This window comes from Odocoileus virginianus, chromosome 25, assembly GCF_023699985.2.
Source record: "Odocoileus virginianus isolate 20LAN1187 ecotype Illinois chromosome 25, Ovbor_1.2, whole genome shotgun sequence".
In the NCBI taxonomy this organism is placed as follows: Eukaryota; Metazoa; Chordata; class Mammalia; order Artiodactyla; family Cervidae; genus Odocoileus; species Odocoileus virginianus.
This window is the reverse complement of record NC_069698.1, coordinates 42,487,030-42,510,056: the sequence shown is the minus strand read 5'-3', so window position 1 is coordinate 42,510,056 and position 23,027 is coordinate 42,487,030. Positions and strand designations below refer to the sequence as shown.

At 41.9% G+C, this 23,027-nt stretch overlaps 3 protein-coding genes across 8 annotated transcripts in view; 1 reads left to right on the top strand and 2 right to left on the bottom strand.

The window, feature by feature from the left end:
• The window catches only part of GABPA (GA binding protein transcription factor subunit alpha), a 35,752-nt gene extending 35,242 nt beyond the window's left edge, over window positions 1–510 (bottom strand). Inside the window, exon 1 of the mRNA XM_020892138.2 lies at window positions 423–510. The gene's annotated coding sequence lies outside the window, so the exon portion shown is untranslated. The remainder of the gene's footprint in view (window positions 1–422) is intronic.
• On the top strand, window positions 420–8,338 carry ATP5PF (ATP synthase peripheral stalk subunit F6). 4 transcript variants are annotated; one of them, XM_020892146.2, is made up of 4 exons: window positions 420–504; window positions 4,612–4,788; window positions 7,428–7,552; window positions 8,158–8,338. In XM_020892146.2, the coding sequence occupies exons 2-4, from the start codon at window positions 4,625–4,627 to the stop codon at window positions 8,193–8,195; spliced, it is 327 nt and encodes a 108-aa protein (XP_020747805.1). In that variant the 5' UTR covers window positions 420–504; window positions 4,612–4,624; the 3' UTR covers window positions 8,196–8,338. The 4 variants fall into 4 exon arrangements, with proteins under 4 accessions (XP_020747805.1, XP_020747807.1, XP_020747804.1 ...); XM_020892148.2 differs by having other exon boundaries at window positions 422–504; window positions 4,618–4,788; XM_020892145.2 differs by lacking the exon at window positions 420–504 and adding an exon at window positions 552–640.
• Window positions 8,339–14,001: 5,663 nt separating this feature from the next.
• The window catches only part of JAM2 (junctional adhesion molecule 2), an 84,359-nt gene continuing 75,333 nt past the window's right edge, over window positions 14,002–23,027 (bottom strand). For all 3 annotated transcript variants that reach the window (XM_070455111.1, XM_020892134.2, XM_020892135.2), the window contains 2 exons: window positions 21,504–21,546; window positions 14,002–16,965 (listed from right to left, as the gene is read on the bottom strand). In XM_070455111.1, the coding sequence (XP_070311212.1) occupies window positions 21,538–21,546 (9 nt within the window). In that variant the 3' untranslated portion in view covers window positions 14,002–16,965; window positions 21,504–21,537. The remainder of the gene's footprint in view (window positions 16,966–21,503; window positions 21,547–23,027) is intronic.

Below are 23,027 nucleotides of genomic sequence, written 5' to 3'. Positions count from 1 at the left end.
AGCTCCCGCGACTCGAAGTGGGAGGCCCCTGGGCCCTTCCCGCGAAAACGGCGCAGAGAAACTCCAACCCCCCCACTCCCGCCTCCCAGGCACCCCCGGGTCCGGGACTACAACTCCCAGCAGGTTGCGCGAAACGGACGCCTGAGGCAACGGAGGCTCACGAGGCACAAGGGAGCAGCAACGCCCCAGATCGCTTTGTTTTACACTGTCACTCTGCACAATCGTATACCTCAACAATCCCCCCCAACCCCCAACCAAGGAATAGGACGCTGAATCGGGGCCGGGGGTACTGAACTAGGGGACAGGCCAGTCCAAGGGCGCATGCGTACACCACACGATTTCCGAGAGGGAAAAAGAGAGCGGGTCAAGTTGGGCGAAGGAAAGATGGCGGAGGCGTCACTAGAGGACCCGGAAGCACTTACCCTCCACTTCCTCCTCCTGTTTGGCTTCTGTCTCACCTAGAGCCGTCCGGTCGCAGAGTGTCTCCGAGACGCTTCCTGTCCGGTGAGTGTCCACCGTCTGAAACGGCGGCCCATAATGCATTGCGATGGCGGGTAGGCGGGTGGGGGCGGAGTCAGGGCCGGAAGTAGAACGGGGCGGCGGAGGCGGCGGCGGCTGGCGGCTCGGCCCTGAGTGCAAGGTGACTGGGAGGGTAACTGGACTAACGTGGCCTCTTGGGAGTTGGGTTCTGGGTTTCTTCACGAGGTCTGGGGTGCCCTTTTCCCTCTAGGACTCTGGAAAAGAGAGCAACCTTATATCCTGGGGCGCCTTCACGGCCTGGCCCGGGCTCATTTTCGACCTCGGCTCTTTCGGCCTTGAAGTTTGCTGTAGGTTCAATAAGTAGCCAGAAAATCCCGCTCTGAGGGCCTAGCTCAGGGTGGTGCGGGCAGCAGGGAGGCCGGCGCTTCGTGGACTTGCAGGCGGTCTAGGGTAGCCCAAGGTCATGTCCGCGGGGCAGGTCTGCCGCCAGGCCTGCTCTTCCCGGACGCGTGGGAGGTGGTTCTCAACTATTGAAGAATAGAACGTGAGAGAAAAAGACAATTGTCACCTTAAAAGTTGGGACGCCACCTAAAAATGTTGGTAGTGCTGAAACTTGGTTACGCGGCTTTTGTTTTACATCAGGGTTTCGTGGAGGAAAGCACTAACCTTGGAATGGCCAGTCATCACTGTAAACGGGAGAGCTCTCGGCACAGGACCTCCCCTTATGCTGTGTTCTTTTCTAGCTGTTGGCTTCCCCAATTCTTTGAGTGTATCTAATGCTTGCTGGCATGCGTGGCCTCGCATAATACTCGAATAGAGGACTTAATCATAGTTGATACTTGATATACCTATTTGTGTAATGAAGTGTATATTTCTTGTTAGATATTCAATCGTTGCAGGGGCGGGGAATGAAACAGAGGAAAAGGAACAAGTTTTGATAGTGAGATTATGTATTCATTTTTTAGATAAGTTGAGTTTGAGAGCAAGATAAGACTTATGAAGGGATGAGTGGTGTTGATGTATGGGTTTGGAATTCAGGAAGAAGACCACGCACAATTAGGTGTGATTTAGGAATCATTAATAGGTAGATGATAGAGACAGAAAAGTGAAAGTGGATTTTCCCCCATGTTGGAGTAGGAGTAACATGATCCTCTGTGAGATTAAATTAACTGGGAATATGAGTAATTTAATAAACTGTCTTGCGCATTGTCTTACTATCTGTGAAGGAGACGTAGAATACTTGGCTGTTTCTTAACAGGATTTCTGTAAGGGTACCAGGAGAGAATATGTATGGAAGTACTTAGAATACCTAGGGCTGAACAGATGTTAGGGTGACCCTATAGTGGAGTGTTGTTTGTGTTTATGTTGCCAAAAGGGAAAGTATACACTGAGTTGCACAATTTTAAAAATGTATTTGTGTCCTGTCAGATTCTGTTGTGTAACCTGGGATTGGGTACTTAACCTCTAAGCCCCAGTTTCTGTATGTGTAAAGTAAGACTAAGTAGCACCTTGGGTGTTAGTCGCCCAGTCGTGTCCCCAACTCTTTGTGACTCCATGGACTGTAGCCCATAGGCTCCTCTCTCCGTGGGATTTTCCAGGCAAGAATACTGGAGTGGGTTGCCATTCCCTTCCCCAGGGGGTCTTCCCCCACCCAGGGATCAAACCCGGATCTCCTGCACTGCAGGCAGATTCTTTACATCTGAGCCGCCAGGGAAGCAGCACCTTAAGGTCATTCACATAGTTTTCTTTCATCCTGCAGGTGAGGGATGTTTGGTAGACTGTAGGATTTACTTTGATAGTCTTTATGTGCTACTTCATGGGCTTCCCTGGTGGCTCAGTTGGTAAAGAAACTGCAAGGCTGGAGACCTGGGTTCGATCTCTGGGTGGGGAAGATCCCCTGGAGATGGGAACGGCAACTCATTCCAGTAGTCTTTCCTGGAGAATTCCATGGACAGGGGAGTCTGGCAGCTATAGTCCATGGGGTGGCAAAGAGTTGGTTACAACTGACTGACTTAACACATGCATGTGCTATTTCAGGTCTTCTCAACCTTAGCACTATTGACGTTTTGAACCAAATGTTTCTTTGTTGTGGGGAGGCTATAGTTGTTGTTACATGATTTTGGCAGCATTCTGGTTTTTAACCACTAGAGGCTAGTAACACCCTGTCAGGACAGCCAAAATGTCTTCAAATATTGCCAAGTATTTCCTGTGGGACACCCCCACTGCGATTAGATAACTGCAGTGCTGCTCTTCATCTTCTAGCTTAATGCTTTCCAACTCTCACTAGTAAAGGGCCACTTTCCCTCCAGCCCTTGTGGGTATCTTTGAAGAATCCAGTAAAAATGAATTACTGGAAAATTTAGTAGATGAAAGACAAAACAATGGAGACACAAAATACAAACTTTTAATTGCTTCCCTTGTGGCTCAGCTGGTAAAGAGTCCGCCTGCAGTGCGGGAGACCTGGGTTTGATCCGTGGGTTGGGAAGATTCCCTGAAGAAGGGAAAGGCTGCCCACTCCAGTATTCTCGCCTGGAGAATTCCATGGACTGTATGGTCCACGGGTCGCAGAGTCAGACACGACTGAGTGACTTTCACTTTCACTGTTGAATTCAGCAGGTACGAGTTAAACTCTGTCAGATTGCTGTAAAAGTTTCTAAATGCTTACTGCCGACAGTCCTCAGACCGCACTTTGAGCAGTAGTATTATAATTTAATAGTTAGGTGTGACTGCTTATTTGACTCATTTGGGGAGCCTGGAGAATCATGTTAGCATGTTGCTGCTGCTACTAAGTCGCTTCAGTTGTGTCTGACTCTGTGCGACCCGATAGACGGCAGCCCACCAGGCTCCTCTGTCCCTGGGATTCTTCAGGCAAGAACACTGGAGTGGGTTACCGTTGCCTTCTCCAATGCATGCTAAGTCACTTCAGTCCTGTCCAACTCTGTGCGACCCTATGGACAGCAGCCCACCAGGCTCCTTTGTCCACAAGATTCTCTAGGCAAGAATGCTGGAGTGGGTTGCCATTTCCTTCTCCAGTTAGCATGTTGGGGTTTCACTTTAAGATTCAGAAGTTTTATCCAGCTATATCGAAGTGTGACTCTATCCGTCCAGCATGGCTTGGTCAGCTCTTTCTGTTTAATCAGTCTTTATTAATCTGGGGCACTTTCTTCTAATTTTTCTATGATTTCTTTATTCTTTTTCTTTTGGAATTCCTGTTTGCATATAATTGATACTTTTACATTTGATCTTTTCAAGACACTAAATGAATTCTCAATTGAAATCATCCTGTGATTTATACCGTATAATTTTTTAGTTAGAAAATCATGTATTTTAGTTTCAGGAAGTCTAAGAACTTAGAGGTCTTTAAGTCCTTAAAATTCAGGCTTCTTCACAAATTCTATTTCACTGATGAGGTTGTACCACTTGATTTTCCCTCTCTTGTTGGTGGGCTCCCTTGTGTGTGTGTGGTTTTTTTTTTTTTTTTTTTTTTTTTTTGATTCCCTTGCTGTTTTCTCTTGCTGGTTCTTTTGGACTTAGATCTGGTTTTACAGTATTTGTGAATGTCTGGAATCCTGCAGCTGTACCGGGTGGAGCAGTTTCCCCCTGTGGGCCTGTGAAATGCAACTGAGGCTGAGGCAGCTGTCTGCAGGCTCCCTGCTCATAGCCCTTTTTGCCTTTTGAGGGGGGTTAGGGAAACCTGGTCAGCTAATTTGGGAGCCAGTATTACTCTCTCTCTGCTGAGGGTGGGTGGTCAAGACTAAAAAGTTCATGAAGAAACACCCCATCCCAGATTTTGTGTTTTCTTTCTGCATCTGACCTAGTGGAGGCATGAGGCCTGAGTGATTCTGAACTGCTGCTAGGTCCCAGGGCCTTTTGCTTGTGAAGTGAAACGCCTGCAGTGAGGGGTAGAGAGGAAAAGGGATCTTTGGTCAGGTGGCTGTTCTTAGTATTCACTGAGTTCTGGTATGATTGAAGTTCTGTAGCATTAACTGGGTAGCGTGGCTGAGTGGTCTAAGGCGCTGGGTTAAGTTCTGTAGCACTTGGTAGAATTAGATACCCACTATAACACATGTACAGGGGTTTTACAATTATGTCTATTTTAAAGTATCTTCACATGCTGGCTCTTGTTTCCAGTAACAGGATCACCATGATTCTTCAGAGACTCTTCAGGTTGTCCTCTCTTGTTCAGTCTGCAATCTCAGTCTCTCTGAGGAGGAACATTGGTGTCACAGCAGTGGCGTTTAATAAGGAGCTTGATCCTGTGCAGAAACTCTTCGTGGACAAGATTAGAGAATATAGAACTAAGCGCCAGTAAGTGGGTAGGGGTATTGGTGTTCATGTGCATATTCAAAGTATGTAAGTTTTGACATGGTAAAAAATTACTTGGCGTTTGAAAGTGTCTTAAGACCTTTTACTGAGCTGATCCCTATGGTACAGGTTCATTAGCTGCTCCAAAAGAAAAAGATGAGGACCTTGATATTTAAGTCCCAAATTTTATGAATTCCCGGGGAGAATTGTATTAAATCTAATGGGATTTTAGATATATCCCCACTGTAATGTTATTTATTATAAACTGGAGTCAATTCATACAAGTACATAGGATCTTGGAAATCGTTTAGGAACCATATTTGAGAAAATTAAACCCCTTAGACAGTGATTATCCTAAGGTCATAAACCTAGTTATGGGGAAAATATACTCAGAATATTCTAACTCTCAATTTAGTGATCTCTCTGTGACATCATGATTTGGGGAGAAATGTATAAGCACAGCATTTTTTAACGTTACTTCCACAGTTAATATATTTCTGGGACTGTCAAAAGACAGCAGACTCTGAAATGGCATAGAGCAAGTCCAGGGAAAACCTCATTACAGAACCACACAGTTTTGAAGGTGATTGATGACCTCGACCATCATCAAATTCCACCCCCAGATCTTTGGCAAAGTGATACAGATCAGTTCAGAATTTTGTTTTCTTTTGTTTAGTTGTCTACCATATGCAGAGCACTGGACTATTGAGAGTGGTGGGCTACAAAGAAAGAAGCCACTTGGCATTTCCGTAATATTCTTCAAGTCTAAGAGGGTAGAAAGTTTGTAAGCAAGTAAATATAATAGAAGGTAAAACAGGTTAAGTGATAAGGTAGTGACACAGTCAGTGTTTGGGGAGCTTCTTGGAAGGAATCCTTTCTAACTGGTACATTTTGAAAGGTGGCATGGAAGAGTGATGTTTCCAAAAGCTTGTGAATCCCAGAACTGGACAATGATCATCAATCATCAAAGTATTTGGTTGAAGGCTCTATCTAGAACTGTGCTGTTTATTTCTGTGTCTGTTATCCACATGTGACTATTCAAATTCTGAGTATAAATAAAAATTCAGTTCCTCATTTGCCTTTTAGGCACATTTCTGGTGCTCAATACCAGATATGGCTAGTGGTTACCATGTTAGCACAGATCCAGGGCATTCTGTTATCATAGAAAGTTTCTGTTGCACATACTGATAGAGAAGAAAACTGAGTCCATGACAAGAAACATGATCAACAAGTTCTTAAATTAGAGCTCGCTCAGTGTTTTTTTTTTTTTTTGAAATTACAAATAAGATCCTATGTTTTTATCACAGGCATAGGTGAAAATACTAGCCTTAATGGAATTTTCACTTGTAATTTTTTTATATTATTCATTGATAAGCGGGCAGTAACATTATGACAAACAGAAGTATTTGTGCAAATACTTCTAGGTCTAATTGGCCCATTGCTGCTCTGTGATGTGAAAATCGCTATTGTGTCCGACTCTCTTCGACCCCATGGATTTTACAGCCTGCCAGGCTTGTCTGTCCATGGGTATTCTCCAGGCAGGAATACTTTAGCGGGTATCCTTTCTCCAGGGGATCTTCCCAACCCAGGGATCAAACCCAGGTCTCCTGAGTTGCCGGCAGACTCTTTACCATCTGAGCCACCTGGAAAGCCTAGCTGGTCAATGATGGTTTATCTTTACAAAGCACGGCTCTTTAATTTTGTCATTTCATTGCTGAGCAAACAAAATACAGACTCCCAGGCTTTACATTCTGGGCCTCCTGTGATGTGGGTCCTGCTGACTTATCCATCTGGGCTGCTTAGCATTCCCCACATACAGCCACTGCTTTTCCACCTTCTCATCCTTCCTTTTGAGTCTTAGAATGTCTCAAAGTACAATCTGACCCAAATGCATGGTTTGTCACAAATGTCACCTTTTTAAAATGAAATCTCCCTGTTTAGCTTAGCAAAAGTGACCTCTCACCTTCAGTAGCTTTTTGTTAAACTGTGTCTTTGAAGGTTATCCCCTGACTGCCTCACAGCATAAATGTTATTTTTTTTCCTTCTAAATGGTAAAACCTCTGAGGTTAGGAAGTAATTTGCTTCTTTGATAGGCCGCTGTTAGAGACTTAAACCCTTCAGTGGTGGTTGATTTAAAAGCACAGTGAAAGTAGATAAGTGCGTGTTCACGGTGTGCCAGGCACTGGTCCGTGAGTGGTACATGTGCACAATCTCTTAATTCTCTCAGCACCATCAGGTAAGACTTCTGAGTTGTTGATGTAGAAACTAGAGTTTGGAGTGCTTCATGCCTTGCTCTAGTTCACACAGTAACTAGGTTGTAGAACTGACAATGAAATGGAAGCAGTCCTTCACCCCAGAGCCCGTAGACTTAGCCATTACACCTTATTGCTGCTCAGACGCTGAGAGATTCTGACATTTAATAATACTAATACTGACAGACCTTGAATGTTTTGTTTGAAGTTGCCTCATTTGTGTGAACCCTCATCATATTTAAAATTGTTTGAGGTTACATTCAAATTGAAATACTTGTTACCTTTCAGAAAAGTCTGCTCTTCCCTATGCTCGGAAGATCTGTGAAACTTAATTTTGTTTCTGTAAACTAATGTTTAAAATACATTTTTACTTGGTCGTGTACACTATAGGACATCTGGAGGACCTGTTGATGCTGGCCCAGAGTATCAGCAAGACCTAGACCGGGAGCTTTTTAAGCTTAAACAAATGTATGGTAAAGCAGACATGAATACATTCCCTAACTTCACGTTTGAAGGTAAGTCTTTGTAATCACAGATTCATTGTTGTGGGAGATCATTTTAAGTGGAGAATATTTACATGGGTTGTTTGGAGGATTAAATGACAATTACACGTGAATGTGATTTGAACAAGCTCTGGGAGTTGGTGATGAACAGGGAAGCATGGCATGTTGCGGTCCATGGGGTCGCAAAGAGCTGGATACGACTGAGCAACTGAACTGAACGTGTGAATGCATTAGGACAGTGGCATGTGTGGCAAACTCTGGGGTAAATGCCACTGGAGGAGACCGCATAGCGTAGAGGTTAAATGGTGGGGACCTAAATCAAATGTCTGAAAGTATCTTTATGGGCTGTGTGATTTGGGATAGCTAACTGGTCCCTGTTTCTCATCTGACATTTGGGTAAGATTATACTGTCTTCTTAGTTGTAGTTAAATGACGTAATATATGTAAATTCATAGCGCCTAGTTCATTGTAAGTCCTAAATAAATCTTAACAGTTATATTTTCATCTAGATGTTTCTTTAAAAAATCAGAAGATGGATGAGATAAATATTAAAGTTTTTTAGAAAATATACTTTATTGCAATATGGCTAAGTTTGAACCTTTCTTTCCTCTTTTTAGACCCCAAGTTCGAAGTTGTTGAGAAACCCCAGTCTTGAAGAAGTAATGTAAAATTGATCTGGTAATTTGTCCTAGTTGAGTTGTACAGCTACCCAGAAGTAACAGAACAAACACACATTTCACAGCTGTCAAATGTTCTTTTAATTCTGATTTCAAATAAATTATTTGGTGATGTTAGGTATACAGTTGAGTGTGTTGAATTTTTTTTTTTTTTTAATAAATTTTACTTTATTTGCTGTGCCGGATCTTAATTGCAACACACAGGATCTTTAGTTGTGCATGAGAACTCTTCGTTGCAGCTTGTGGGATCTAGTTCCCTGCCAGGGACTGTAGCCAGGTACCCTGCATTGGGAGCTTGGAGTCTTAGCCACTGGACCACCAGGGAAGTCCCCAAATTCTTTGTTTTTATATCCTCCTGTTTGATTGTATGAAAGCAGATGGAGACCTACATTAACTGAGTACCACTTGCCCCAAACTCGCCAGATTCTCCTCAGCGTTGAGGTGTCCTGTTTATCTTGGAGACTTACTGCCTGCCGGAGGGGAGCCATCCTGACTAAAGAAAGGAGTGTTCGCAGTGGAGGACGTCACACCTGCTCCCAGAATATGAAGAAACGGTTCCGAAATCATTGGTCATAGCTTTTTCAGGGAACTCGGGTGTGACTATGAATACATCCAGGGACTTCCTTTGTGTTTTTACTTCCATCTCCTCATGTGTTAAATGCTTTTATTATCCCAGTAACACCTCCCTCCTCTCCCCTTGGAGTGTAATGGTCACCGTGTCTATTACAAGGCTATGCGGATAGATCAGGGAAAGCTGGGGGCGGGGGAGAGGAGGGTTCTACAAAGCAATTTACTTGAAAATAGATTAAGCTGTATGGTGGTGTTTGCCCAGTGGATGGAATACTGAGCAGATGTGCCAGATAAGTGGCAGAGCAGGTGTGTCAGAATTTCAGTAAGTAGACGGTTCTGTTTTTAATTTTTTTTTTCTAAAAGAGGCAGCTGTGCCTTTTTAAGTCTGACACTCTCGTGTCAAGAAATACGTGTCTTTAGTAAAACTTTGGAGTTTCTTTTTAAAAAGTGAAGTTGAGAAAAAGTCTTACTAGGTTATCTCACTTCAAATCGATTTTTACTATGGCGTACTGTACTAGCTGAAATCTAAACCTGGTGAAAGGGTAAAAGTGTTGGTTGCACAGTTGTGTCCGATTCTGTGACCCCATGGACTATAGCCAGCCAAGCTCCTCTGTCCATGGGATTCTCCAGGTAAGAATACTGGAGTGAATAGCCATTCTCTTCTCCAGAGGGTCTTCCTGACCCAGAGATCGAACGCGGGTCCTCCTGCACTGCAGGCGGATTTTTCACCGTCAGCCACCAGGGAAGCCCCGGTGTTCTTACAAGAAGGGCAAATTTGAGTTGAAAGGTTTGGGAACCAGAAATGGACTTGGGCCTGCCTGTTTCGTGTCTGTCTAGTGCTACTGTTAACAACCAAAGAGGGCTTTTGTTCTGGGCAGTTTTTACTCAACTCCATTTAGTGTAGGATTTTCTGTTTCTCTGACTGTTGCTACCCTTGGTGTGGCAGCACAGTGCTGACTGGTGAGGTATGAGTTCTTGGAGCGCTCTGTGGGCTAGCAGCTTTCCTCATGCAGGTTACCTTAAATGGGAGGTCCATTCCAACCTGTCTCTTCCAAACCCCCTTCCACTCCCACTTCAGCCACACAGTCCACAGGCTCTTATTTCACATGTTTGCTTTCAGTGTGTTTGACAGGAAGGCTCAAGACCAACTATCTACTTTCCAAGCTGCCTACTTGAGCACCAAAAACAGATCCTTACTTTGAGACACCGTGGGAAGATAGGTGCCTCACCATTTCCTCTTCTCTGTTCCTTGATATTTTTGCCTTTTGCTCAAATAGCTATTTGGCAGGTGCCTTCAGTTGTTGCTGGTGGTTCGCCTTGAAAAATTCCCTTTACTTGCCTTGGGGTGAGTTAGGGAATAGAACTCACAGCTTTGACAAAGACAACACAATTTGGACAATTCATTCTCTATCTCAGGCTTCCCTTGTGGCTCAGCTGATAAAGAATCCATCTGCAATGTGGGAGACCTGGGTTCTATCCCTGGGTTGGGAAAATCCCCTGGAGAAGGGAAAGGCTACCCACACTAGTGTTCTGGCCTGGAGAATTCCATGGACTGTATAGTCCACGGGGTCACAAAGAGTTGGAGATGACTGAGCAACTTTCATATTCGGTCTCTCTCCATCCCTACACAGTTCAGTTTGTGGATTTTGTGTGCTGAGGTAAAGGAGAACCATGGTAATTTCAGGGTAGCACAACTGTCTCTTTATGAACATCAAAGCAGGTGTTTATACCTAAATTAGTTATGAGTTTCTTTGGAAAATGTACTTGTCAGCCTTCAGATAACAGAAAAAGTCCCAGTCAACATTCTGTTACATGGATATAAAATTTTTTCTCATTCTCTTTGCTGTATGGTATCCTAAAATTTAGAAAAATAAGTTTCTTGACCTATAGCAACTTCAGTATAATTGATGGTAGTTAAATGTTTGGAATAAAAGGAAGGTTGAGAATGAAAAGTTAAATGGCAACTAACTTGAGGGATCTAACAACTGGTTGTAAAAATTCTCAATTTTTATACCATCTTTAAGAAGACCATCTTTAAGAAGCACTTTGTCTCACATTCAGTGTTGAAAACATCATAAAATGGAGCATCTGCCCTCAACCTTAAAGAAAAACAAGTCCTTTGTTGACACACCTGTTCATGTTTTGAGAACATTTTCTTAGTCAAAAGTATAAAGACCTATTATACTCTAGTATGGGTTAATTAGCACTTAAAAAAAAATCTTGGTCACATAGAAATATGGCATATACTAATTCTGTGTCCCCTGTTTCTTGTTTGTAGGGAAAAAAAACTATAAAAGTCTCCTATGCTGTCCCTACGCTGAATTCCAATGAGTAGGCTCAAGCAGTTAGTGGACAGGAGTCACTGGCCTTCTCATCCCACTCCAACCCCCACAAAGAGCTATAGAGAACAATCTGATGCATATCTTTTGAGTTCTGCAGAATCGTCACAGGACTGTTAAACTACACGCTGACCACAAGCTTGCAGATCCAGAAGGTTGAGATTGAGACATCACCTTGTTACTTCACCACATTTTGCTTTAAAACTCTTCCCTTAAAATCCTAAAAACCATCAGGGAGTTCAGGCGTTTTGAGCAGATCCTCCTTGCTTAGCTCACGCAGCAGACCTTTCTCTGCTCCAGACAATGTCCCACTGTGGCCCCTGCATGGGGCACATCAACTATGGTTCGACCACTGAAGTATCAGTATGTAAAAGCTGACAGTTAATCTTGAATTTCCTGGCCAATTTTTACTACTAAAATTTCCCCAAGCCCATATATAACAAAAAATAAAGGATGGAAAGTTAAACTTTAAAACTTGAAAGAGGAAAAAACATTTTAACATCTTTTTAAGAACTATGTGCAAGTGGATACCTAATAACTAAAAGGAGTAGAATAATAGAAAAGTAATTTTTGTCCAGCCTTAGTTCATGGAGCATTAATTTGTGTGATTCCATAATAAATGAATTGGATTATAATGACATTGCAGAATACAATTATTAATATTCCAAGTATAGATAAATTTTATCAATAAATACTCTGAATTGCCATTTCCAAATGCTCTTTTGATCTTTAAAAATTCATTCAGTACTCGAAAGTGAAAGTCACTCAGTCATGTCTGACTCTTTGTGACCACATGGACTGTAGCCCCCAGACTCCTCTGTCCATGAAATTCTCCAGGCAAGAATACTGGAGTGGGTTGCCATTCCCTTCTCCAGGGGATCTTCCTGACTCAGGGATTGAACCCATCTCCTGCACTGCAGGCGGAGTCTTTACCAGCTGAGCCACCAGGGAAGGCCCTAGTGGTTAAATACACTGGGGTTTATAAAGGTGTACATAAAACATGGTTCTTTTCTCAAAGCGCTTCTAAATTGGTAGTGATGCCAAAGATATACCTATATAACTATTAAGTGGAAATCAAGAAGTGCCATAAAACCAATCAAATGCTATGGAAATTCAGAGAAGAAAGAAACTTTTTTGAGCAAGGAGAGTTTTCACAGAGAAGGTGGAATTTGAACTGTGTCCTGAAGTAACTAGAATTCACATACCCTGTGATTAGGAGAATCAGCAGCTTTCCAAGTAAAGGAGAAACAAAGGGCTGTTAAGATAAAATGAACTTAATTCAGTTTGATGGGTGCATAAGGCAACTAAAGAGGACGGTGGACCATGTAACTGAACAGGCAGGGGTGACTACAACGTGGGTGCCGGTGGATTGGGGGTGCCTCAGAATTTCAGTTGGTGACCAATTGATGGCTCAGACTATGAAGAATCTGACTGCAACGCGGGAGACCTGGGTCTGATTCCCTGGGTCAGGAAGATTCCCCTGGAGAAGGAAATGGCAACCCACTCCAGTATTCTTGTCTAGAAAATTTCATGGATAGAGGAACCTGGTGAGCTATAAGTCAATGGGGTCAAAAAGAGTGGGACATAACTGAGTGACTTAACACTTGGAATTTCAGGCTCAGATGATTAGACCCCAGTCAGACTAAGTAAAGGGAAAGAGTGAAAGCTTTTAGTAATGGGATGGGACAAAAGGCATAAGGGAGTTGACAGTGTTCAAGAGAGTAATCTGGCAGTAACTGATGGTGTGGGAGAGTGGGAGACTAGGGAACAAAGGAACCTTCAGAACAGTGAGACTGAAATTGCTACTAGGAGAGGGGGCCATCGAGGGGGTAAGATACCAGAAGATAAAAGGCATGAGATAGTAGCAGGAGATTAAAGTAGTTAAAAGTGTGCCAATGAATGATGGAGTCTGTGAATAAACAGATTAAAAATGATGATTAAAGATAGGGTGGTAGTGATACAATTTAAATGTATTTATCATGGTCAGCTTCAATCTTAAAAAAAAGATTAAAATTTGAGTATCTTTGGTGAGGGGATAAAATGATTCACCGTAACTTTTTTTTTTAATGGATTTGTAGCTTTTTAAAAAAACTTTTTGGCTACACCATGTGGCTTGTAGGATCTTAGTTCCCTGACCAGGGATTGAACCCAGGGCCCTTGGCAGTGAAAGCTCCAACCAAGTCTTAACCACTGGACCACCAGGGAATTCCCCATCATGACTAACCTGGGTAGGAGGACAAAGTGTCACAGGCTGTGAGACTAGACAGGAGTGGATGGGCCAGAGATTACTGAGGATGAAAGGAAGGTGTCCTTGGAGAGAAGAATGTAAGAATGTAAAAGGAAGGAATGCTGGGGCAGAGAAAAAACATCTTGTGCAGAACATTCTGGATCAAATGGACCTGGGTCACACTGACCCTGCCTCTTCAGTTGGTTTTGTAAACTCGGCAGTCATTGACTTAGGTCATGTCAGTCTCCTCATCTGTAAAATGAGGACATTGTCCTCTTTTTTATACAATCATTGAGGTGAATGACATTTTATGTACCCTCATCTCTATCCACCCCAGCCTCCACGACATATATAAAGTGTTCAATAAATAGTTTCGGCATTTTATTTTCAGAGCATTTTTTTTAGCACTGGAGAAGTTGGCAGGTACCCAGACTGAGACACAAGATTCTCATCTTGAGCAGCTAAAGCTTTAGCCTTGTAGCTACAGACAGTAAAAGGGAGTAGTTTCCTGGGTTTCACTGAACAATGGGTGGATGACTCTTACCCTGCACCATTAAATGGGCTAAAAAATTGAACACATTCTGCTATTTTTTTTTTTTTTTTACATTCTGCTATTTTTAATGTAGACTCTAATCAGACAAAACCAACTGTGAAATAAAGGAAGCTCTTTGCAAGGCTGTATTGAAAGACAATTGTTCCAGATTTAGTTAGGTTAAACTCCCCACTAAAAATAAATCTAGTTACAACAGTCAATGATAAAAGTAAAACAAAACAAAAGTTGCTGTTAGATTCTAGAGCCCTAACCTTTATACAACACAATTTTACTTTATGGAAACAAAAAGTGCTCTAAGAATTATAAATCTTTTGTTTTTAATGCTTGTCCACCAGCAGCTGGGAAACTCTGCATGTCGGCCAGATCCCGACTGCTTGCTGTTTATCATTCAGTCAGTTCAGTGGCTCAGTCGTGTCCGACTCTTTGCAACCCCATGGACTGCAGCACACCTGGCCTCCCTGTCCATCACCAACTCCAAGAGCTTGCTGAACTCATGTCCATCAAGTCAGTGATGCCATCCAACCATCTCTGTTGTCCCTTCTTCTGCCTTCAATCTTTCCCAGCATCAGGGTCTTTACCAATGAGCCAGCTCTTCACATTATGTGGCCAAAGTATTGGAGCTTCAGCTTCAACATCAGTCCTTCCAATGAATATTCAGGGCTGATTTCTTTTAGGATTGACTGGTTTGATTTCCTTGCAGTCCAAGGGACTCTCGAGAGTCTTCTCCAACACCACAGTGCAAAAGTATCAATTTCTTTGGCAGTCCGCCTTCTTTATGGTCCAATTCTCACATCCATACATGACTAATGGAAAAACCATAGCTTTTACTAGACAGACCTTTGTCAGCAAAGTAAGGTATCTCTGCTTTTTAATATGCTGTCTAGGTTTGTCATAGCTCTTCTTCCAAGGAGCAAGTGTCTTTTAATTACATGGCTGTAGTCACCATCTGCAGTGAGTTTGGAGCTCAAGAAAGTAAAGTCTGTCACTGTTTCCATTGTTTCCCCATCTATTTGCCATGAAGTGATGGGACAGGATGCTAAGATGTTTGTTTTTTGAATATTAAGTTTTAAGCCAGCTTTTTCACTTTCCCTTTCATCAAAGAGACTCTTTAGTTCCTCTTTGCTTTCTGCCACTCTTTTCCATTAGCATATCTGAGGTTATTGATATTGCTAACCTCAATAGCTTACTGTTATGAAATAAATGAGACCATTTAAAAAAATTATTGTTATGGCTGCTGTCATGCTCCAATGGCATGAAAAACGGCAGAGCGGAGTACGTCCAGGCAGTTGTAGCAGGGACCATATGGCCTTGTATGGTTTGAACTATCTACTTCTTGGTCCTTCACAGAAAATGTTGGGAGGGTGAGAATCCTGGTGAGAATCACTGAATGACAGACTAGGGACGTGTCCAGGCATATATTCGGCTCTTGGTGAGTACTTAATCCAGTCGTCAGTCCAGTGAATCCTAGGGATTTGCTAGGGTCTCAAAGAGTCGGACTCGACTGAAGCAACTTAGCACATGCTGGGCAAGAAGAGTGGACTCCTTTAAAAGCAGCTTGAAAAGTGAAAGTGTTAGTCGCTCAGCCGTGTCCGACTCTTTGGGATCCCATGAACTGTAGCTCCTCTGTCCATGGAATTCTCCAGGCAAGAATACTGGAGTGGGTAGCCATTCCCTTCTCCAGGGGATCTCCCCGACCCAGGGATTGAACCCAGATCTCCAGCACTGCAGGCAGATTCTTTACCATCTGAGTCACCCAGGGTCTGTTGTCCAAAACCAGCTTAACCATGTTCAAAATTGTCCAAGGTAGGGAGGAACCTTTTCATCTAGATTTTCCCAGAACTGGGAATGCCCTAGCCATATTGTTTTGTCAATATGAGCTGAATAACCAAAGTAAGTTCTAGATGATTATGTTCTTAACACAATCTAACTGCTCTCCTATTACATGGATCATTGGAATTTTCACTTTGTAACACTAGCTGGAGGTCTTTGTGATCTGTCAGTTGAGAAACCAGATGATCAGACCCATTTTTTCATTTAATTTCTCCTGTGTCTTCTATGTATCAAGTATGGCACAGGGTGCCAGGAACCAAGGGAGCTCCATATCCCTGACTCTGCCATAAGAAGGACTGGCAGAGGGCTGGCCATATCAACAAGGCACTTGGCCGAATGCAAAATTTCATTGCTTGGCTTTTAGAGACAGATGTGAAGTCACCATCACCCAACGACAGGTATCGACAGGGTTGTGTGCATCGGCTCCAGTGGCGAGTTCTGATGCCAAGGTCACTGATCCCCTTCAAAGGAGTCTCAGGGGAAGGAAATGGCAACAACCAGCTCTGAGGGTGAAATAAGACACTTGGGTTTGTGTTTGACTCTCAAAATGATGTTTAATGAAGAAATCAAGGACACACCCAGGTGAGTGAGCTCTGGTATTACGTATTTTCCTTCATGTTGCTTGTGGTTCTCAGAAATGAAAGTACACACAGAGTGAAATCCTTGGGTATGAGACCCATTCTGCCACCATTCTGTGACTAGACCAGTGATAAACGAGCAGCAGAATAAGGATTCGATAAGAGGAAAAGGAGGATTCTGGCAGGAATGAGACCAGAGGCTCCTTTTGTGTCTGTCAGAGTATTTTTCTGAACCCTCTAAATCACACTCTCACAGAGGGTGCATGTAGCTGATATTTTCATACTCTTTGGATTAATTTCACAACCAGAATGATACATTTTAGTAACTTTTGCTAGAAGTTAGGCTATTTAACATTTCAAAAGCCCCAGAATATTACAAAGTATTTTGATTCCTACACCTCTGTCAAGACACAAGAAGCCAGATTTGTATTTTAGGTGCTCACAGAACTATTTGTATAAAAATTTCAAGTGATTTAGCAGTCATACAGATTATAATGCGATACCAATTTCATATCCTCATGTACCTCTTCGCAAATGTAAGACAAAGCAGAGTTTTATAATCTTTCAATAACTTGTGCAACAACTGTGGTTTTGGTGTATCGCCAAGGTAGGATTCTTTTAAATTATAAAGGATTTTGTGTGCTTGAAATCCTAGGAAGAGAAAGAAAAATCAAGTTTAAATAGGATGTATTAATTCATATATTAAGAAATATAGAAATCTTACAAGTACAAAGATATACCCATTATGAGAATCTTGCAGGTACAAACCAAACATTTAATTACATCTATTTTATGGGCAATTAAATATTAGGAGACAAATCTCTGAAACTCTGCCTAAAGAGTAAAGAAGTAGGAATGGGGATCTGAGCAGGAGAAATCTTGTTTGCTAGGAGGATGCTACTGGCACAGAGCTGGTGGGGGTCAGATGCTCCCACACATTCTGCAATGCACGGGACAGCCCCCCACAACAAAGAATTATGTGAAATCACAAAAAGTAATTAGACAAGCCTTAGAAGAAACTGTTGTTTCTTATATAAATTCTTATCTAAGAATTAGAAGAACACGTCGGTTGTACCAAATTTGAGAAGCCCTGCTCTTGGGCAGAACTCGAACTGGAGACACTAGTTCTCAGCTGACGACGGCAATGGAGAGGAAGACTAGGAAAAAGAGTGAGGCTTCTGTTCTTCCAGCTCAGCCACCAAGCATCTCCACCAAGCATTACTCCACACTGGAGGAGTAATTTTCTACAAATTATAGGAGCAAATATGGAGTTCCATGTTGCTTGTCTTCTATGGAACAACAGGCTTCGGTATTGTAAACCTCAAAATAAAGTGACTGCCACGATAGATTCTGGAGTAGACAATTTTTTAAATCTTTGGTAGGAAAAACTCTGTGGGTGAGTACGTAGGCCTCAAAGGTTAGTGTCTATTAGAGTCACCGAAGTGTTTAAAAAACTGATGTGCATGCCCCACCCCAAGCTCTACTGAAAGGAAACCTAAGTGAATCCCTGCAGAATGTACTAAGGAATTTAGGCACGCAGCACTCCACTTGTCAAGCAAGGAATTCGACTTCAAAAACATGGGAAACCTCCCTCCTCCCACTGGATTCCTGAAAGCCAGTCCAGAAGGCTGAATAGCCATCCACAGAGCTATAAAATCTGAGCAATGATCGTATTAGCTGCTTCTCTGGAGTGCTTCCTAATCAAAAGTACACGAGGTTCTGAACGTCCAAATGACGTTCCCTTAACCATCTGAGTTCGGTGATTCTTGCGTCTTTTCAAGGATTTCTGAAATGTTCCTTTCTGCAAAAGCAGAGGACATTCCATACCCCTTAAATTTCCAAGAGCTTTGAGTAAGTACAGGAGAATCTGGACCCACAGATCTGCTGGGAGCCATCTGCTCGGTCAAGCTGACAAAGATAAAGGTACGTGGGTCCCAGCGTGGCCACTATCATCCTGTGAGAAGCGTGTCCTAATTTCCTCATCTTTATTTTTTTTCATTTATTTTTATTAGTTGGAGGCTAATTACTTTACAATATTGTAGTGGGTTTTGTCATACATTGACATGAATCAGCCATGGATCTACATGTATTCCCCATCCCGATCCCCCTTCCCACCTCCCTCTCTACCCGATCCCTCTGGGTCTTCCCAGTGCACCAGGCCCGAGCACTTGTCTCATGCATCCAACTTGGGCTGGTGATCTGTTTCACCATAGATAATATACATGTTTCGATGCTGTTCTCTCGAAACATCCCACCCTTGCCTTCTCGCACAGAGTCCACAAGTCTGTTCTGTACATCTGTGTCTCTTTTTCTGTTTTGCATATAGGGTTATCGTTACCATCTTTCTAAATTCCATATATATGTGTTAGTATGCTGTAATGGTCTTTATCTTTCTGGCTTACTTCACTCTGCATAATGGGCTCCAGTTTCATCCATCTCATTAGAACTGATTCAAATGAATTCTTTTTAATGGCTGAGTAATATTCCATGGTGTATATGTACCACAGCTTCCTTATCCATTCATCTGCTGATGGGCATCTAGGTTACTTCCATGTCCTGGCTATTATAAACAGTGCTGTGATGAACATTGGGGTGCACGTGTCTCTTTCAGATCTGGTATCCTCGGTGTGTATGCCCAGAAGTGGGATTGCTGGGTCATGTGGCAGTTCTATTTCCAGTTTTTTAAGAAATCTCCACACTGTTCTCCATAGCGGCTGTACTAGTTTGCATTCCCACCAACAGTGTAAGAGGGTTCCCTTTTCTCCACACCCTCTCCAGCATTTATTGCTTGTAGACTTTTGGATAGCAGCCATCCTGACTGGTGTGTAATGGTACCTCATTGTGGTTTTGATTTGCATTTGTCTGATGATGAGTGATGTTGAGCATCTTTTCATGTGTTTGTTAGCCATGTGTATGTCTTCTTTGGGGAAATGTCTGTTTAGTTCTTTGGCCCATTTTTTGATTGGGTCAGTTATTTTTCTGGAATTGAGCTGCAGGAGTTGCTTGTATATTTTTGAGATTAATCCTTTGTCTGTTGCTTCATTTGCTATTATTTTCTCCCAATCTGAGGGCTGTCTTTTCACTTTGCTTTTAGTTTCCTTTGTTGTGCAAAAGCTTTTAAGTTTCATTAGGTCCCATTTGTTTATTTTTGTTTTTATTTCCAATATTCTGGGATGTGGGTCATAGAGGATCCTGCTATGATTTATGTCAGAGAGTGTTTTGCCTATGTTCTCCTCTAGGAGTTTTACAGTTTCTGGTCTTACATTTAGATCTTTAATCCATTTTGAGTTTATTTTTGTGTATGGTGTTAGAAAGTGTTCTAGCTTCATTCTTTTACAAGTGGTTGACCAGTTTTCCCAGCACCACTTGTTAAAGAAGTTGTCTATTTTCCATTGTATATCCTTGCCTCCTTTGTTGAAGATAAGGTGTCCATAGGTTCATGGATTTATCTCTGGGCTTTCTATTCTGCTTCATTGATCTATATTTCTGTCTTTGTGCCAGTACCATACTGTCTTGATGACTGTGGCTTTGCAGTAGAGTCTGAAGTCAGGCAGATTGATTCCTCCAGTTCCATTCTTCTTTCTCAGGATTACTTTGGCTATTCGAGGTTTTTTGTATTTCCATACAAATTGTGAAATTATTTGTTCTAGTTCTGTGAAAAATACCGTTGGTAGTTTGATAGGGATTGCATTGAATCTATAGATTGCTTTGGGTAGTATAGACATTTTGACAATATTGATTCTTCCAATCCATGAACACGGTATGTTTCTCCATCTGTTTGTGTCCTCTTTGATTTCCTTCATCAGTGTTTTATAGTTTTCTATGTATAGGTCTTTTGTTTCTTTAGGCAGATATACTCCTAAGTATTTTATTCTTTTTGTTGCAATGGTGAATGGTATTGTTTCCTTAATTTCTCTTTCTGTTTTCTCATTGTTAGTGTATCATAAAAGACTACTACCAGCAGCTCTATGCCAATAAAATGGACAACTTGGAAGAAATGGACAAATTCTTAGAAAAGTATAACTTTCCAAAACTGAACCAGAAAGAAATTCTAGATCTTAACAGACCCATGACAAGCAAGGAAATCGAAACTGTAATCAGAAATCTTCCAGCAAACAAAAGCCCAGGACCAGATGGCTTCACAGCTGAATTCTACCAAAAATTTAGAGAAGTGCTAACACCTATCTTACTCAAACTCTTCCAGAAAATTGCAGAAGAAGGTAAACTTCCAAACTCATTCTATGAGGCCACCATCACCCTAATTCCAAAACCAAAGATGCCACAAAAAAAGAAAACAACAGGCCAATATCACTGATAAACATAGATGCAAAAATCCTTAACAAAATTCTAGCAAACAGAATCCAACAACATATTAAAAAAATCATACACCATGACCAAGGGCTTTATCCCAGGAATGCAAGGATTCTTTAATACCCGCAAATCAATCAATGTAATACACCACATTAACAAATTGAAAGATAAAAACCATATGATTATCTCAATAGATGCAGAGAAAGCCTTTGACAAAATTCAGCACCCATTTATGATTAAAACTCTCCAGAAAGCAGGAATAGAAGGAACATACCTCAACATAATAAAAGCTATATATGACAAACCCACAGCAAGCATTACCCTCAATGGTGAAAAACTGAAAGCATTTCCCCTAAAATCAGGAACAAGACAAGGATGCCCACTCTCACCACTACTATTCAACATAGTTTTGGAAGTTTTGGCCACAGCAATCAGGGCTGAAAAAGAAGTAAAAGGAATCCAGATAGGAAAAGAAGTGAAACTCTCACTGTTTGCAGATGACATGATCCTCTACATAGAAAACCCTAAGGATTCTACCAGAAAATTACTAGAGCTAATCAATGAATATAGTAAAGTTTCCGCATCTTTAAAATGGAGCTGACAATGCCAGATCTAATGATGCTAAGGAGGCTGACTAACAATAGAAAACACCAGGACAGAAAAAAATGGGATGGGAAAGCCCCATTGCTCTACAAATGCAGCCATCCTGGGCAGGGGATGGGAGCTAACATTTATTTAGTTCCTTATAAAGACCAATGGTAGACATGGGTACAAGGTATACTAAATGCAGAAATCCATCAATTTCATACAATTAATTTACTTCCCTGCCCAGCTCCCTAAACACATTTGTTCTATAAATATGCTTTAAAAATACTCACATTTTCACTCATGGTAGTGGCTTTAGATGCAGAACTACTCTTCCTGTTTGTGGAATATAAAAAAGAACATTTACTACATTATTGCTTCCAATTCTAAAATACATATCCTCTTTCAGTTAATGTTACCTCCATACATTTTTCTCAACAGGAAGAAGAACATGCTTCTTAGCCAGGTATAAAAAGCCCAGCACTCCTAACTGAATTTATAGATGATATTCACAGAGAAAAGCATGCAACAATATATCAGTATGTGTGAAGCCCTGTGAATCTACTTGTAGCCTCAGGCTAGATACTAACAAAGTTTGCAGAATATGCAAATCACAGACTTACTAACTTTTAACTCACCAACTCATCAAGATTTAACATTTTGAAAGCTTGATCATTACAACCTCAAATTTCATTTTTTCCATGGAAAAAAAGTTTTACACAGTGACTATGGTTTCAGTTATCTGATATGGGCTGCATTGTATTCCCACCAAATACTCATAGGTTCAAGTCCCAATTCCCTCCAGTACCTCAGAATGTGACTGTACTTGGAGACAGGGTCTTTAAAAAGGTAATTAAATTAACTAAACTAATTAGAGTGGGCCCTAATCCAATATGGCTGATATCCTTATAAGAAGAGGAAATTTAGACATAAACATGGATGGAGGGAAGACCATGTGAAGACAGGGACAGCACCATCTTTAAGTCAAGGAGAGAGGTCTGGGCTTCTAGATCCCAGAACTATTAGACAATAAATTTCTATTGTTTAAGCCACCAGTCTACGGCACTTTTAAGGCAGCTCTAGCAGGCTAATGCAACATCCAATTCATTATCCAACATATTTTGAGGGAGATGGATTTGACAAATAGGAGACGTATCTAGGAATAAAGATATTTTCTCCCAGATTACTTCCTGGGTTAATAGACACACTGTGATTCAATGAAAGATAATAACCTCTTTCACCATAGTGTGGTCAACCTTTCTCCATATATAAGATGATGTCTCTCCTCTGTTCATAACCGTCCCTACAATTACTTTCCATCTTAATAAAAGCAGGAATCTTCACAATTGCCTGGAGTTTGTGGCTATATCATTGGGCTACTCTGCTTTCCCAAGGTCACCCCGGAACTAACTATGGCTAGCCCTGCTAACTCGGACCTCACCCTGGACTTGCCCTGGGATGCTATGGGACTCAAAGACCAGCGTTGTGGAACAAGTCCAGGCACAGAAAATCAATGGCATTTGAAGCCATGGTGGCTGAGAAGAGAAGAATGCCCATACGCTCCAGGTTGGGTCTGCCATTTCCATTCATACAAGGAGGACAGTGACAAACCAGCTGCACATAAACAGGGGGCTGTGGTGCTCTCATACAGATCTCATGCACCAATGAATCCTAAATTTCTAACTCTAGTTAAGAAGAGCGAAAGTGCTATTCGCTCAGTTGTGTCTGATTCTTTGCGACCCCATGGACTGAAGCTCACCAGGCTCCTCTGTCCGTGGAATTCTCCATATAAGAATACTGGAGTGGGTTGCTGTTCT

Coding starts and splice junctions, on each gene's coding strand:
- ATP5PF (XM_020892146.2), top strand. CDS start 4,625: ATGATTCTTCAGAGACTCTTCAGGTTGTCCTCTCTTGTTCAGTCTGCA. Junction 4,789..7,427: donor GAATATAGAACTAAGCGCCA/GTAAGTGGGTAG, acceptor TGTACACTATAG/GACATCTGGAGGACCTGTTG. Junction 7,553..8,157: donor CCCTAACTTCACGTTTGAAG/GTAAGTCTTTGT, acceptor TCCTCTTTTTAG/ACCCCAAGTTCGAAGTTGTT.